Raw genomic sequence first — 16,007 nt, forward strand, 5'->3', positions numbered from 1 at the left:
CTTGGAATCCCTAGAATCTTCACTTGAGGTCCCTTCAGTCTTCCCTCAGGGACCTCACCTTATCTCCAGGTATGACTTCAGATTCTTTCCTCTCCCCTCCCCTATTAACGCCCCAACCCTCATACCAGGACCCCAGTCTTTCTGAGATTTGGATGTCAGTAAGTCCGTTCTCCATACTAGGACACCAGTCTGAAAGCTGGATATTAGGAAGTCAGACCCCTGTACCAGGTTCCCCAGTCTCTCTGAGACCCAGATGTCAAGAAATGCAGCATGTGTTCTTCTGCCCTGTGTCCTCCCAGAGCCCACTCTGCTCTGGGGTCCAGGGTCCCCTCAGTCCTCCCTCAGAGTCCTCACCTTGACTCTCAAAAGAACTGAGATCTTTCCCACTGCCCATCTGAGGCCCTGCCCCTTCTAACAGTTGCCTAATGTCTCTGAGACACAGATGCGGAAGTCAGAACAGGCTGCCAAGTGCTCATCCTACCACCAGGGTGGCCCAGGGCTGACAGCAGGGTCAGGGATCTGTGGGGTTCCTTATATCCTCCCTCAGGGACCTCATCTTAATCTCTGGCAGATCTGGGGATGCCCCTTGTGTTGACCCGAGGCGGGACCCTCACATCAAGGCTCAGAGGGCACAGAGGGTGGATGAGCACATGCTGTATTTCCTGACATCTGGGTCTCAGAGAAAGTGGGGACCTGGGAAAGGGGGTGAAGCCTCAGGTGAGCAGAGGGAAGAAGCCCAGCTCCTCCAGGGTTTCAATTTGAGGACCCTGAGGGACGACTGAGGGGACCCTGGACCCCAATCAGAGGAGACCTCAGAAAAGCCTGTAGCTGCTGTTGGTCCTTGGCAGCCCTGGGATACGATGAGCCCAAAATGCATGGTCGCACTTCCCGACATCCGGGTCTCTGACTGGCGACCTCGCATATGGGGCGGGGCCTCAGGGGGGGCCGATTCCCAGGTCCTGTGGGGTTGAAGACCCTGAGGCCCCTGAAGAGGGACTAGAGGACCCCGGATCCCTAATCAGAGGAGACCTCAGAGAAGCCCGTCTCTGTTGTCAGTCCAGGGCAACCGTGGGGGCAGGACGAGCACTACACGCATGCGCTGACTTCCTGACATCCGGGTCTTCAAGAGACTGGGGTCCTGGTATAAGGGGCGGGGCTTCAGTTGCGGAGAAGCGACAATCCAGGTCCTGCGCGGAGGCAAGGTGAGGTGCCTGAAGGAGGACTGGGGGGACCCTGAGTGAGGACCGACAGAACCCCACAGATCCCCGCCCCTGTAGTTGGCCCTCGGAGACTTTGTGGTGAGAAGAGCACACTCGGCCTGTCTGACTTCCTAACATGCGGGTCATAGAGGAACTGGAGGCCTTGTGAAAGCGGCGAGGTCTCAAAATGGCGGACGGGACAATGACAGGTCCTGCCTGGAGTCTAGGCTCCATGCGAGGAAGGACTGAGGTGGTTAGACCCCATCAGAGAGGGATCTTGATCCTTGCACGAGGGTCTTGGAGGGCCCAGAGTGGGGTGAGCAGGGTGAGCAGTTTCTTGACCTCTGGCTTAGGGACCTCAGGAGGTGAGGTTTTACGGGCGGAGGCTTCAGGTTGACAGAGGCTGGACTGAGCAGATCCCCTCCCCTGTGGTCAGTGCTGGGAGGCCAGTCAGGACGTGAGGAGGAGCTGAGGACCGAGAATCTCCCTAGCCTAGGACCCGCGCAAAGCCCTGGGCAGGTGCGGCCGCATGTGGGGTCCCTCAGCGCTTTCTGTTCAGGTTTGTGTCTTGTTCTGAGTTTCCTTGTAATCCTCCAAAGGGGACGGTCCAGACCATGCCGGGGGAAAGGTGAGCACTACAAGGGACCCACCACACAACTGGGTGTACTCACAGAGTCCACCCCCTCCTACCAGCACAGAAGGCCCAGGGCTGTGCCACAGTACAGCCCTTAGCTGTCACCTCCATTTCTCTCACAGGAGCTCCCGGAACCAGGAGGTGAAGCCAGAGGTCTGAAGCCTGTGTTCTGAGTTCAGAGAGCAGAGGAGATCCAGGCAGTATCAGAAGTCAAGGTGAGAGGGTGCCCTGAAGTGAACCAGAGGCTCCCTATCCCACAACAGAGGGGGGCCCCAGAAGGCCCCAATTCCTCCCACTTTGTTGGCCCCAGAAATCTTGGGCTGTGCTGAGCGCACCCTGGGGAGCCACCTCACTTCCTCTTTCGGGTAGCCAGGGGACTGGCCTCCCAGGAGGAGCGCTCCTGTGAGGTCTGAGAGCACCCCTCAAGGGGAGACCTGTAAGTGGCCTGTGTCATACCATCCAGGGTGCGTTTCTTAGCCGAGGCCGCTCTCACCTCCTCTCTCCCCGAGGCCCTTGGTCCCCATCTGTACCTCTGCCTCACTTCCGTGTCTTGTTTGACCTCAGGCGTTGTGCTCGCGGTCAAGATGAGTGAACTCAGCAAACCCGAGGAAGACCTTCAGGAGCCAGGAGAGGCCCAGGGCCCTGGAGCGGTGCAGCTCTTGGCGGCTGAGGTGGGGGAGGCCCCATCTGACTTGGCCTCCTACCCCCCAGCATCCTGCTCCACTCCTGTGGAGCCCTTGCCCCGAGAAATTCTGAATGAGATGATGGCTAACCTTATGAAGTTTCTGCTCCTCAAGTATCGAGCCAAGAAGCTGACCTCCCTGGCAGAAATGCTGAATAATGTCTTCAGGGATAACCAGGAGCACTTCCCGGTGGTCTTCAGTCAAGCCTTAGAGTACCTGCAGCTGGTCTTTGGTGTGGAGGTGAAGGAGGTGGATCCCACAGAGCACATCTACGTCATGGTCCCCACCCTGGGCCTCACCTGTGATGAGATGCTGAGCGATGGGCAGGGCCTGCCCAAGGCCGGCCTCCTGGTGCTGGTCCTCAGCGTGATCATGTGTAGTGGAGACCCGGCCCCTGAGGAGGCAGTCTGGGGAGCACTCAGCAGGATGAGGATGTATGTTGGGAGCGAGCACTGTGTCTTTGGGGAGCCCAGGGAGCTGCTGACCCAAGTGTGGGTGGGTGGGGGGTACCTGGAGTACCGGCAGGTGCCTGACAGTGACCCTGCTCGCTACGAGTTCCTGTGGGGTCCCCGGGCCTATGCGGAGACCAGCAAAGAGCAAGTCATGGCATTTGTGCTCAGGGTCAGACAAAGGGCTTTGAGGGCCTTCCCACTCCTGTCTGCAGAGGCTGTGGGGGAGGAGGAATAGGGGGCCTGAGCCAGAGCAGCAGCCAGGTTGATCCTTCCCTCTGTGATTGAAGAGGAAGTAGTCAGCCTTCAGTCAGAAGTGAGGGCCCGGGCCAGTTGGGAGAACCAGTGTGTAGCATCTTTTGGTTCATGTTCTCTATGATGACATGGGGATTCATCTCTGTTTTCTTTAGAAATTTTTCAAAGTTTGATTTCAGAGAAGGCTAAAGAAACATCAGTATCTTAGCTTTGTGAATGATATTGATCCCAGCGTATTTTTGGTTACTCAGTTCAAAAACAAGAGTTTTGCTGTTTTGTAAAAGAGATTGGGAAGTCTTCCATTTTGTTTTGTGGTCCTGAACAGAATACAATGGAATAGGAATTAGAACTTTTTTGAAAACTTGAACTTATGTAGCAATAGTATTGAAAGGAGAAGAATTAGATAATAAAAGTAATTATAGTGAATTCATGCTTATGTCCTTCTTGTATGTCATTCACAATAACTAAATTATCTGTTTATTGAATTTTCCTTGGTTGTTAAAGAAAGCAGCAGACAATCTGAGACCCTGCTCACTGGCTCATTTATTCCAAAGACTGTACAGATTCTCTGCTCCGTGAAGGGCTGTTAGCAGTGGAGACACTAGGAGAAGCCGGACACCCCCACGCTTTCAGCGATGGTCTAGAGCTGCAGTCACATGCGGTCTGCCTTGGGGGTGAGGGGAATCTCTGCAATGGATCGTTGCTGTGAGGTGTCCTTTTGCCCAGAGACATCTCTTTCTAGGACAGGAAGAAGGGGTCCTGGCTCTTGTCCCATAGCTGTTGACCACAGAGATGAAATAGGTGTTTTCCACCCACCATCTGCTAGGAATCCTAGAGAAATGTGAATCTTGCTCTTTTATGTATGGCCCAGTTTTCCCTGTGCTGGCCCTCCTGTCTCTGCCCTGGGAAGCTGATTACCAAGTACATTGAAATAACAGTTTATTTGGTCATGTGGACTTTATTACTTTCAGTTGTGAGCATGGTCTAGATTTCATTTGGATGAAATGAGTGGAGAGAAGCTACAAAAGTGGACAGGACCTGCTGTGTGACTAGAATCTTGGGATCTTTGAGTGAGCTGTGCCCAGCTGGAGACACTGCTCTCCACCCTGAAACACACACAAACACTGAAATTGAATAATATATTCCCCGGGAGGAAAACACAGAACAGCAATTCTGAGTGGTTTTCTATTCCATTTCCAATTAAGCTGCCAGTAAAGGCTGTGCCTGGCAACAAAGGGCAGGAGCGACTTCCGGCCCTAAGGAGGTGGTGGGGTCACTGCAGTGGGGGGTGTAGACGGGTGCAGGGGGCGAGGGGGCAGCTCTGTGCTGAGTGCCAGAGAACAACGGGAACAGGAGATGTGATCGTGCCCACATATGTGGCAGCTGCCAGATAGTCAGTGGACTCTTGGAAAAGGTGGAGAATTTCAAGGCCCATGTGCCCTGCTCAGACTCTCCTCCCCAAAACAAAGGAGATTTTTAACCGGTGCTCTTCGTTGAGCATCTGCTAGGCAGTGTGCAATTGGAGAGATGTCAGGTGTTCAGTCACCTCTTTTTTTCCTCTCTCCCTGCACACATGGGGACACGACCCTGCCAGGCCTCTTCACTTAGGAAGGGTCATGTGATGACCCGGGCCAGTGAATTTTCAGCAGAAGCATTTTTGTCAGGACCATTTGTTTTGAAGGGATATAGGCGCCTGGGGTTTGATCCTCAAGTCAGGACAACACAGAGACATAGACCACTCTGAGTGTGGTTCCTCTCCCAGAGACTAAAGTCGTGCGCCTCTGACCCTTGAGAGAGGCTGCCCCACAGGAAGCTGGCTGCAGGAATCCCACCCACCTCCCCCAGAGACCCACAGCCTGCCCCTGACCCCCTTGAGCTGCACTGTCATCCCCCTTGGGGCTGTGCTCAGTCTCCATCGGGAGGGCAGCAGCCAGCTGCCAAAGGCCCCTGTTGGGGTTGGGGGCATCCTCCTCATGGGTCCCAGCCCCGAGGCCCCCTACCCCTGCTGCCCACAGTGTCCCATCTCCCCGGAACCTGGCCTTGGGTTTTGTCCTGCCTGCCCCCCCACCCTGCCCCATGCATTGGCAGTGGATTAGGCCTTGGTCCTGATGACCTCGTGTGTGTAACTTTATTTGGAAATCCCAGAGCAGCATCCCCTTCCATGGTGCTTCAGCTGGAGCCAGCAGGACTTGATGCAGCCCCTGGGCGAGTCTCCTGGTGGTGGGTCAGTAGTAATCATTGCCATGGAAGTGCGGGGCACATCTCTAAGATCCTGAGGCGTATCAGACCATTCCCTGTGGAATCCCTGTGGAACATGGTGGAGTAAACTCAGGATCTTGTGAATGTGACTGTGAGTCCTGGCTTTTGAGCCTGAGTGTGAGAGGCAGAGGGGTGTCTGGTCAGCCACCCGCAGAGCCAGCTAGGACTTTGGTGTCCCCAGTCAGGCTCTTCAAGCAGAGGACAAGCTCTAGAAGATGCCTGGGAGGACACTCGCCCAGGCGCCAGAGGCCCCAGACTCCAACGAGGATTCCGAAAGGAGCCAGGCAGGAGCAGAATCTGGGGTCCCAGGGATACAGGCTGCAAAGAGGGTCAACAGCCCCAGAGACAGGGAAGCAGCAAGCCCCTGGAGACCTCATCAGACCTGCCCGGGGCTGGCCGGGAGAGGGAGTGGGGAGCAGATGCCTCTGCAGATGAGCTGCCACCCTGGCCTCCAGGAGGACATCTGTGCTGTGGGGCCGAGGCTGGGACCACAGCCTCAGGGGGCACTCCAGGATGTATATGTGACAGCTCTCATAACAGGTACTCCTCATGCACCTTATTGGATATGACTGCTAGGTGTGGATGGGTTCTTGCTCTGGGTACAGAAGAACCTCAGGGCTTTGATTGCTAGGAGGCCCAAACTGCCCCCTACCCCCACCGACTTATCTGGAGGTCATTTCAGGATCCAGCATCTTCTGCAGCAGTCTCTGTGTGGACACACACCACCCTGTTCCCCAGCTAATCTTGCCCAGGGCATCACAGATTGGACAGGCACCTCCCCTGGCTTAAGGAGTCTCAGTGAATGTTCTGTTCCTCTGAGAAGTCCCTGTGTTTCCTTATGGCTTCTCTGGAGGCTCAGTGTTAAAGAATCTGCCTGCAATGTGGGAGATGCAAGTTCGATCCCTGGGTGGGAAGATACTCTCGAGGAGGAAAAGGCATCCCACTCCACTATTCTTACCTGGGAAATCCCATGGACAGAGGAGCTGGGGTAGGGGGGGTGTGCCACAGTCCACGGTGTCACAAAGGGTCAGACACGACTGATTGACTGAGCACTCACATGTACGCACGACTAAAGGTTTGCTCTGGACCCTTGTATCCTTGGCAAGACACTTACCCCTGCCTGGATCTTGACAGACTTCTGTGGCAAATAATACTGGCAGATGTCTTAAAGTGGTTTTTGAGCAAGTACAGGGTTCCAGGTCTACACCTGGCCTCGGTTGGTGGCTTTTGCCATATCCAGGCAAAACATCTATGAGGTTGGATCAGGGCAGCTTTTGTGGGACTTGACAAAAAGTGGATCCAGAAATGTTTCTGTGTGGAAGAGGCCCGGTTAGTGTATTATATGGGATTGGAGGTTAAGGGAGAGGAAAAGTCAAAGCTAATTTAGCAAGGGTTGTTTCACACTTAGTTTCTGTGCTTGTGTTTGGTTTCCTTTGTATTTCCTTTTTTAACGTACTCAGCATGTTTTGCCCAAAATTTCCTTGCCTTTTTCATTTTGAAAACAGACTTTATTTTCACCTTTTCCTTTATAACCCGTTTAACCCTTGTAAACCTTTAAGATTTGAAAAAAAAAAAAAACCTGTGAAAATAGAAGAAATCTCTTACGCCCCACACCCAGTCTCCCCTATTCCTAATATCCTATGGTAATATGATACATTTAATACAATTAATGACGAAGTATTGATGCATTATTTGTTATCAACTAAAGCCCATGCTTTACTCAGATTTCTATAGGGTTACCCGTTCCCGGATCCTGGCAAGGAAACTACGCTAACATTTAGTTGTAATGTCTCCTTGGGTTCCCCTTAGCTTTAATATTTCTTTGTTTTGGATGATCTTGGCAGTTTTGAGGAGTACTCAGTAGATGTTTTGTACCATGTCCCTTGACTTGTATTTGTCTGATATTTTACTCATGACTAGTCTGGGATTACAAGTTTGGGGGAGGAATTTTACAGATGTAAAATCCTATTCTCATCACATTGTATCAAGTGTATATATTATTAGCACAATTGATCACTGATGATGCCCTCATTGATCATGTGGCTGAGGTAGTGCTTGTCAGGTGTATGTGATAAAGTGATTGTTTTATGTCCCCTTTCCACCCTGTCCTCTTTGGAAGAAAGTCATGATGTGCAGTCCATGCTTCAGGGGTGGGGAGTTATGCTCCACTTTCTACAAGTGGGAGTGTCTGCATAAACTGGAATTTTTCTGTGTGAAACACTTCTCTATCCTTGTTTGTGTAATTAAGAAATTATTTTTGTTTCTCAGTACGGAATCATGGTATCTTTATTACACTTTGGGTTAAAATCCAATACAACTTTATATATTTTTATTTTCCAGTTGTTCTCGGATTGGCCATTGGGAGCTCTTCCTGTCATATCCCTTTGTATATACCTTTGTCATACCCCTGGAAATGTTGCTTCCTCTTGAAAGTTTTTTGAGCATGTTTTAAATTTTCACATCATACAAGATGCTCCAGTCTCATTTTCCATATTTCCGGTCCCAATTCTAGAATCATAAATTTTTCCATGGAGCCCTTGTTCCTTTTATTGTCAAATGCTATTGACAAAACTAGATCTGTGCACTAAGTGTGTTCATTGGTACTGAAGAGTCATTGCTTCTGGGCACCCGTTGGTTGACAGGGCAAAGAATTATATGTGTACTTCTTATCCTGTGTTTATTTATATATCTAGAAATATTTTAGATGGTAATGATTTCATGGGTATGACACTAAAAACACAGGCCAGAAAAAGAAAAATGTGGATAAATTGGACCTCATTAAAAAAAAAATGCCTGTGCATCAAAGAACACAATCAAGGAATTCTACTTCTGAGTGTATAGTCAAAAGGAAATGAAAATAGGATACCAAAAAGATATCTGCATTCCTACATTTATCACAACATTGTTCACAATAGCCAAAATATGGACACAACCTAAGCGTCCCTCAGTGGATGAATGGATCAAGAAGATGCAACATATTCAGTCTGCAGCCATGTGAGAGAAGGAAATCCTGCCATTTGCAACAACTTGGAAGGAGCTTGAGGGCATTATGCTAAGTAAAATAAGGGAGACAGAAAAAGATAAGTACGGTTTGTTATCATTTACACGTGGAATCTGAAAAGGACAAAGTGGGACTGCCCTGGCAGTCCAGTAGCTAAGACTCTGCACTTGCAATGCAGGGAGCATGGATTTGATTCCTGGTTAGGGAAGTAAGATCCCACACCGTTGTGCTGTTATTGTATTATCTAACTACTTGGTCATCTAGGCGAATCCATTCAAGGGAAGTACACAACAGAGTGAGGAAACTAAATACCCCCCACTCTGTGTGAGAGGACCAGAAGGAGAGTCTCCTGGTAGCCAGAGTGAGGGCAGATAGTGGGGAAGAGCAAGTGTGAGCAAGGGATCCCAGCAAGTTGTAGGAACTCCTGAGTTCCACCTGAGCTGTACATGCAGGAATCTCACCAGAGACAGAATATCAAAAGCATGGAGAACTGAACCAGCGCCCAAGGGGCAGGCTGGGCCCTGCGTGATTCACAAACACTATGGATCTAAGTATCACTGCATCAACCACAGCAAAACGCACATTGATTTCAAGCACATGTGAAACATTCAACAAGATAGAATCCTATATCCTCAAAACAAACTAAAAAAATTTAAATGATGCGGAGTATGTTCTCTGACAAGAAAAGAATCAAACTAGAAATCAAACAATATGGAAGGAGAAGAAAAGTCTCAAAACACTTGGAAATTAAACAACCATCCACAGGTAAAAGAGAGATTCTCAAGGAAGTAGAAACTGCACTGGAATGAATTAAAATGAAAGGGCAATGTATTGGAATTTATGGGATGCATCTAAATCAGTGTTAAGAGGGAAAATTACAGCATTTAATGTTTAGATTAAGAAAGAAGAAAGACCTCAATCAATAATCTATGCTTCCACGTTAACTTAGAAAAAGAAGGAAAACTATACCCAAAGCAATCTGCAAATAAACACACCAAAAACAGAAGAGAAAAAAATTAAAATCAAAAGTAAAGAAAAAAAAATCATAGGAAAAAAAACTGGTTCATTGAAAAGATCAACAAAATTGATAAAACTCTTGCCAGATAAACAAAATCAAAAAAGAGAAGACAAATGACTAATATCAGAAGTGAAATACTGACTATCACTACAGTCCTACAAGCCCTACACTAAAGATGTTGGAAGGATAAAAAGGAAACACTAAGAAAAAAATCTATGTACTGTACATAAATTCAAGAACTTAAGTGGAATTTTAAAATTACTCAAAATCCAGAAACTACTCAACTCACCCCTGATGAAATGTATAATCTTTATAGTACTACAACTATTAGAAAATGGATGTCACATTTTAAAATTTTCTAAAAAGAAAATCTTTAGACCCTCAGAAATATCAAAAAGCTCAAGCAGAAACTGTCACAACCAACTTTATCAGAACTCTGAAAAATTGTCAAAAGTTAACAGCAACTAAGCTACCAAGATTGTGAGCTCCATTGGGTAAGGGTTACTGTCATGCTCTGTGGTCCTGGTGTCCACCATGGGCCTTGGCACTCAGTGGGAGATCAGAAAGTGTTTGCTAAATAATGTCTTACTCGCGGCTCCTGCAATCTGGTTGGATCAACTTTATTTGACCTCCAATACATTTAACTGGAGAAGGCGATGGCACCCCACTCTAGTACTCTTGCCTGGAAAATCCCATGGACAGAGGAGCCTGGTGGGCTGCAGTCCACGGGGTCGCTAAGAGTCAGAAACGACTGAGCGACTTCACTTTCACTTTTCACTTTCATGCATTGGAGAAGGAAATGGCAACCCACTCTGGTGTTCTTGCCTGGAGAATCCCAGGGACGGGGGAGCCTGGTGGGCTTCCATCTATAGGGCCGCACAGAGTCTGACATGACTGAAGCGACTTAGCAGCAGCATCAATACATTTAACAGGTCAACATGACCATAAACACAAACAGGAGCAGTGGCACAAGTATATCTCTGCAAACATCTGTAGCAGAGGTGCCTGACACTGACATACCAACAGAGACAGAACTATTTTAGCCCATGGGTAGCTTTAAAAATTTCCTTTTTTTTTTTTTCATGAAAATCTGATCACTGCTGTGAAAGAACAAAACGATGGCAAGAAAGAGCTCCTCACAGAATGACAAGCTGAGCCCTTGTCCTCCAAGTGCTGGGAGAACCGAAGTGGCATTTATAGGAGGAAATGACCGACCAGGCACAATAGGAAGGCTATGTAGGTTTGGAGGAGTACAATATTCTGATGACTTCCGGAAGTATCAAACCCAGTCCTTTCCTAAAATATCCTCTGGCACATTCATGACACAGAGACCTTTGACTCTTCTAACAGGATAAACGTCCTGGCCCTTCCCTGATAGTGTATGCATCAAATGTCCGTACACAAGAAACAAGTGCCCGCACAGTCCAAATTCCAGGCCTGGCCTTCCTGTCACTGTTACACAAAAGTGAGCGTATGAAACGAGTATTTAGTAATTGTTTCACTTTTGCTTAAGTCAAAAGGACCTGAGACTGTGTTTGGTTAGCAAATCCACCCTTCAATGGCACCCCGCTCCAGTACTCTTGCCTGGAAAATCCCATGGATGGAGGAGCCTGATGGGCTGCAGTCCATGGGGTCGGTAAGAGTCGGATGCGACTGAGCGACTTCACTTTCACTTTTCACTTTCATGCATTGGAGAAGGAAATGGCAACCCACTCCAGTGTTCTTGCCTGGAGAATCCCAGGGATGGGGGAGCCTAGTGAGCTGCCGTCTATGGGGTCACACAGAGTCGGACACGACTGAAGTGACTTAGCAGCAGCAGCAACAGAGAGGTCAAGTCAGTAAGGTGATAGATACCTGAGCACAAAAGTAGGCCTAAGACCAAAATTCAGATGCAAATGCAATGGTGCACATGACCACAGGTTAGAGAGTCCATAATACACAATGAGGATGCTCAGCTGGTGTTTTCAGCTCCTCATCAGGACTTCATGCTTTCCTGGGTTTGGGGCCATGATGTCGAGCAGTCACTGGATGGAGTTTGATCTGAAAGAATAAAGAGAACACAGGTGAACCGAAAGTGTGTCTTATTGAAACAACTTGATCTCAAAATGAGTAAAGGATTGTTCTTAGATGGGAGTTTAAATGGTGCCCTTCTTTTGAGGTATTCATAAGTACCTCACAAACTGAGAACATTTAAGCCTTTCTCATAGCCAGTGAGGATAGTATATAAGAAAACAGATCCAAATCCCACTCCCAAAAGGAACTGAGGAAGATGAGAGAGCCCAGGTGTGATCATGTCACTCTGCTGCTTAATTCTCTACCACCCATAAAATAAAAGCTTCCCAGGTGGCGCCAGTGGAAATGAACCTGCCTGCCAATGCCAGAGACATAGAGATGCAGGTTTGATCCCTGGGTTGGGAAGATCTCCTGGAGAAGGAAATGGCAACCCACTCCAGTATTCTTGCCTGGAGAATCCCATGGACAGAGGAGCCTGGAGGACTGCAGTCCATAGGGTCGCAAAGAGTCTGACACGACTGAAGCGACTTAGCATGTAAAATAAGGTCCACACCTCTTCCTCTGATATTCAGGGTCCCTCGAATTGGACAGAAACCCCAATGTATTCTCTATTTACACCATGATCCCAGTTATTGTTTCCCATGTTGGAAGATTTCTGTTTCACTGCAGGAAATAGGGCTGAATATTTTTTCTTGGGTTACAATCTGTGTGACAAGTTAGCCACAGTTAGCAGTGATTTCTGGCTGGTTATTTAGGAAATTTTTCAAGCGCTAGCTTCCTCTCTTCCTTATTTCTGCATGTGGGCTCAAGAGAGAAGAAAACCTGACAAACACTACTTCAGCTAGGTGATCAAGGTCAATATCAATGGTGATAAATCATGTTGATAGAATGTGGCCTTGATATGATGTGATAAGAATGGCACTTTGTGTCTCTGGTCTTCCTCCCCAAAACTCATTACCCAATTGAATACTTTGGACTAACCCTTCTTTTTATGATGACTGGGTGTTGATTTTTATTAGATACTTTTCTGTATCGATGTAGCTCTGATTTTTCTCACTCAATCTGTTATTTTAATGAGGCAATCCTGGGCTTATGCATCCCCAGATCCATCCCTCATTCCTGCTTGCTCTGTTCTAGATTATACAGGGGCCGACTCCAGCAGGCTGCAATCAAACTAGCCAGCAGCTGGCTGCCATTTTGGTTCAGCTAATCAGAAACACCAGCAAGAGATTAGAATCCTGGAAGACAGAGCAGTCAAAGATTTTTTTGCTTCCTCTGCATCAGGTGGCTTGTCCTTCAGTGGTTCCCTATTCTCCATGGCTCCAGCCACTCAACCATGAGGGAGACCCATCATGGCTCTGGATCCTGTTGAATCCAACACCCAGGTTCCAGTAACACTGTCTCCTTTCTTTGTCCTTCCATCCTAGGGGTGAGTGATTTACTTGTGTTGCTAATAATTGGGTTTCCCACTTCTCTCCTGCTTGGCTTCCTACCATGTTTGTAACCAACTCCATGCATTAAGTTCCCTCATGGTAAAAATTTACAGTGGTTTCTATTTTCCTGGACAATCCTTCACTGTTACATGCTGTCAATTATAATGACTGATCTTCTAGTGTGAAACTCCTTTGCATTCCTGGCATAAACCCAGCTCTGTCACCAGAAGTTAAATGTTTGTCTCTTCTGTAATTAATAATAATAATAATAAAACAAAATACCCTGGGCTCTGAAACTTTCCCCAAATAATGTACCTTTCATCATCATCTTCAGTCTTCTCAAAAATAATTTTTATACTCGCTAGTTTTGGGGCATATATTGAAAAATTCCAACAGCATAAGTAATAAAGTGATTTAGTCAACTTGTAAAACACAATTCAAGCAATATGCTGCTAAGTCACTTCAGTCGTGTCTGACTCTGTGCAACCCCACAGACGGCAGCCCACCAGGCTCCACCATCCCTGGGATTCTCCAGGCAAGAACACTGGAGTGGGTTGCCATTTCCTTCTCCAATGCATGAAAGTGAAAAGTGAAAGTGAAGTCGCTCAGTCGCATCCGACTCTTGGCCACCCCATGGACTGCAGCCTACCAGGCTCCTCCATCCATGGGATTTTCCAGGCAAGAGTACTGGAGTGGGGTGCCATTGCCTTCTCCGTCAAGCAATATACATGGAGCTAAATAGCATGGCTTGTGCAACAGAGGCAAAATGGTGCTCCAAGGGAAATATATAGCCTTAAATAGATGTATCAGAAAATAAGAGCTATTTAAATCATCCAAGAAATTCAAGAAGCTAGGTAATGAACATCATATGAAACCTTAAGTAAGAGAAGGTAGGAAATAATGAAGATAAGTATAGAAATAACACATGTACACCCATGGCTGATTCATGATATATGGCAAAAACAACTACAGTATTGTAAAGTAATTAGCCTCCAATTAAAATAAATTAATTAACTAAAAAATAAAAATAAAATGCAATGCAAAAATAAAAAAAGAGAGAGAAAGCAGTAAGCCCAAAAACAAATGCAATTACTTGAAAATATATATGAACAGACTTTAAAAAAAGAAATAATGACCAGATATTAAAGAAAAAAAGAACATGTAAACAATATAAGTTTAAACTGTGTAAACTATAGATGCCAAAAATATTTAAATGATGTAAATGCACAGCAAATATGATTATATGATTCCCTCAAGATAAGCAAATGGCGGACAAGGAAAAGTTTCTACATGTAAAAGTATTTCAGGTAATAAACTAAAACTGAATGAGAGAATTTGCAAATTACCCCTCTGCAACCTCCAGTGGGTAACAGAAGGTGAGGATCATCAGTGACTGCCAACTCAGCACAAAGGACAAGAAACATTATGTTCTTCTTAATGGAATTACATGGCATCACCTAGGTAGCAGTCTTGTAAATAAACAAGTTAATCAAGCTTCTACCTGTAACTACCAATTTAAAGAACTGTTGAGGGCCCAAATGTGTTAAATGACATCAAACTGTTTCATTCAACATAATCTATATTATGGAAAACTTGAAAAATAAAAAACCTGCTTTTTTTCACAACAAAAGCTACAAGAAAAAAAGATGATGCAGGGGAAACCTATTGATTAAAAAAGACTCAAGGAACATTAAAAATATATATATAGACAATATACAGATGGTATTTGTGATCCAAACAAACTAAAAAAAAATTAATGTATTAGGTAAATGTGAAAAATTACTAGATATTTCCTCTTGTTAAAACATTTACATTTTTAGGAATGATCATTATTTTGGGTTTGTTTTATAAAAGATTCCTTGTCTTTTAGAAATGCGTGCTGACATACTTAGACACGAATCATCCTGATGTCTTGGACTACCTTCACATCAGTCCATTGGCAGAGATGTGGGGAAGGTGAGGGTACATTGGAACCAGACTGGCCATGTACTGCAGATGATTGATGCTCACTGCCAAGTATATTGTGTCCCTTATACCATTCTCTACTGCTATATGTGTTTTACAGTATCTGTTATAATGATAAACTTTTATTATAAACATCATGCAATTAAACTTGAAATTCTGAGTGAAATGGACAATTTTTTTAAAAAAGACCAAATCAGTCCATAAAGAAACAGGAAACTTTAAACAATCCAAACTTTAACTATAGTCAACACCCAAGCTACCTTCAAATGTTCCAAGACAGGCAATTAGGGTGGCCAATTCTACCAATGGTCAGGGAAAACTAATCTCCATCTTATATAAACTCTTCTAAAGCACATACAAAAAAACTGGGAAATTATTTAACTTCTTTGCCCAGACCAGCTTTCCTTGACTATAAAACCAGATGAGTACCCCCACTCCTACCATGCAAAGAACACTTGAGCAAAGTTCACCCACACAGTAGCAAATATCCTAAGCAAACTAATAGCATATTCAATCTAGCAGTGAATTACATGGACAGACAGGTTATGGCTAAAGAATGAAAATATGATTAAACTAGAAAATAGCTCAAGTATAATTCTCCACAATAACAAATTAGGGGAAAACATTGAAGCATGTCAATGGATGTGGGAATAGCTTCTGAAATCAATTCAACATGAGTGTGACTTTTGAGATTAGAGAAGAACTTCCATTTCCTAATATCTACAGCAAACATATGTGAAATGTTTGATGCATTCCCATTAAAGACAGGAACATGTCAAAGATGCATGCTCTCCCTTATACAAAGCAAAAATTCACTGGAACACAGAGTTAGAACTGTGCATGTCAAAGGAAATAAGAAGTATGAATATTGAAAAGGATAATATTTTGTGACAATATGGTCATCCACATAGGGAATTCAAAGAAATCGATACATGGAATACTCAAATTAATAAGAGATGAGAAAAACTTTGCATGGAAGATTACTACAGTAAAACCAAGAGCCTTGCCACATACACAAAGCACTATTTAGAAGATGTAATTTAAAAATGCCCCATTTGCAACACAAATCCAAAAATTACCTAAGAAGGCTAACAAAAT

The 16,007-nt window shown here is 45.8% G+C and overlaps 1 protein-coding gene across 1 annotated transcript; it reads left to right on the forward strand.

The window, feature by feature from the left end:
* Nucleotides 1–2,417: 2,417 nt before the first annotated feature.
* On the forward strand, nt 2,418–3,203 carry LOC138070754 (melanoma-associated antigen 10-like). The gene has a single exon (XM_068961965.1). It carries the CDS (start codon nt 2,418–2,420, stop codon nt 3,201–3,203), a length of 786 nt encoding a protein of 261 aa, XP_068818066.1.
* The last annotated feature ends 12,804 nt before the right edge of the window (nt 3,204–16,007 follow it).

The sequence above is a fragment of the Capricornis sumatraensis genome, chromosome X (genome assembly GCF_032405125.1).
Source record: "Capricornis sumatraensis isolate serow.1 chromosome X, serow.2, whole genome shotgun sequence".
Taxonomy (NCBI): domain Eukaryota; kingdom Metazoa; phylum Chordata; class Mammalia; order Artiodactyla; family Bovidae; genus Capricornis; species Capricornis sumatraensis.

Excerpts from the sequence above, each read along its gene's own strand:
- LOC138070754 (XM_068961965.1), top strand. The coding sequence starts at position 2,418 with ATGAGTGAACTCAGCAAACCCGAGGAAGACCTTCAGGAGCCAGGAGAG.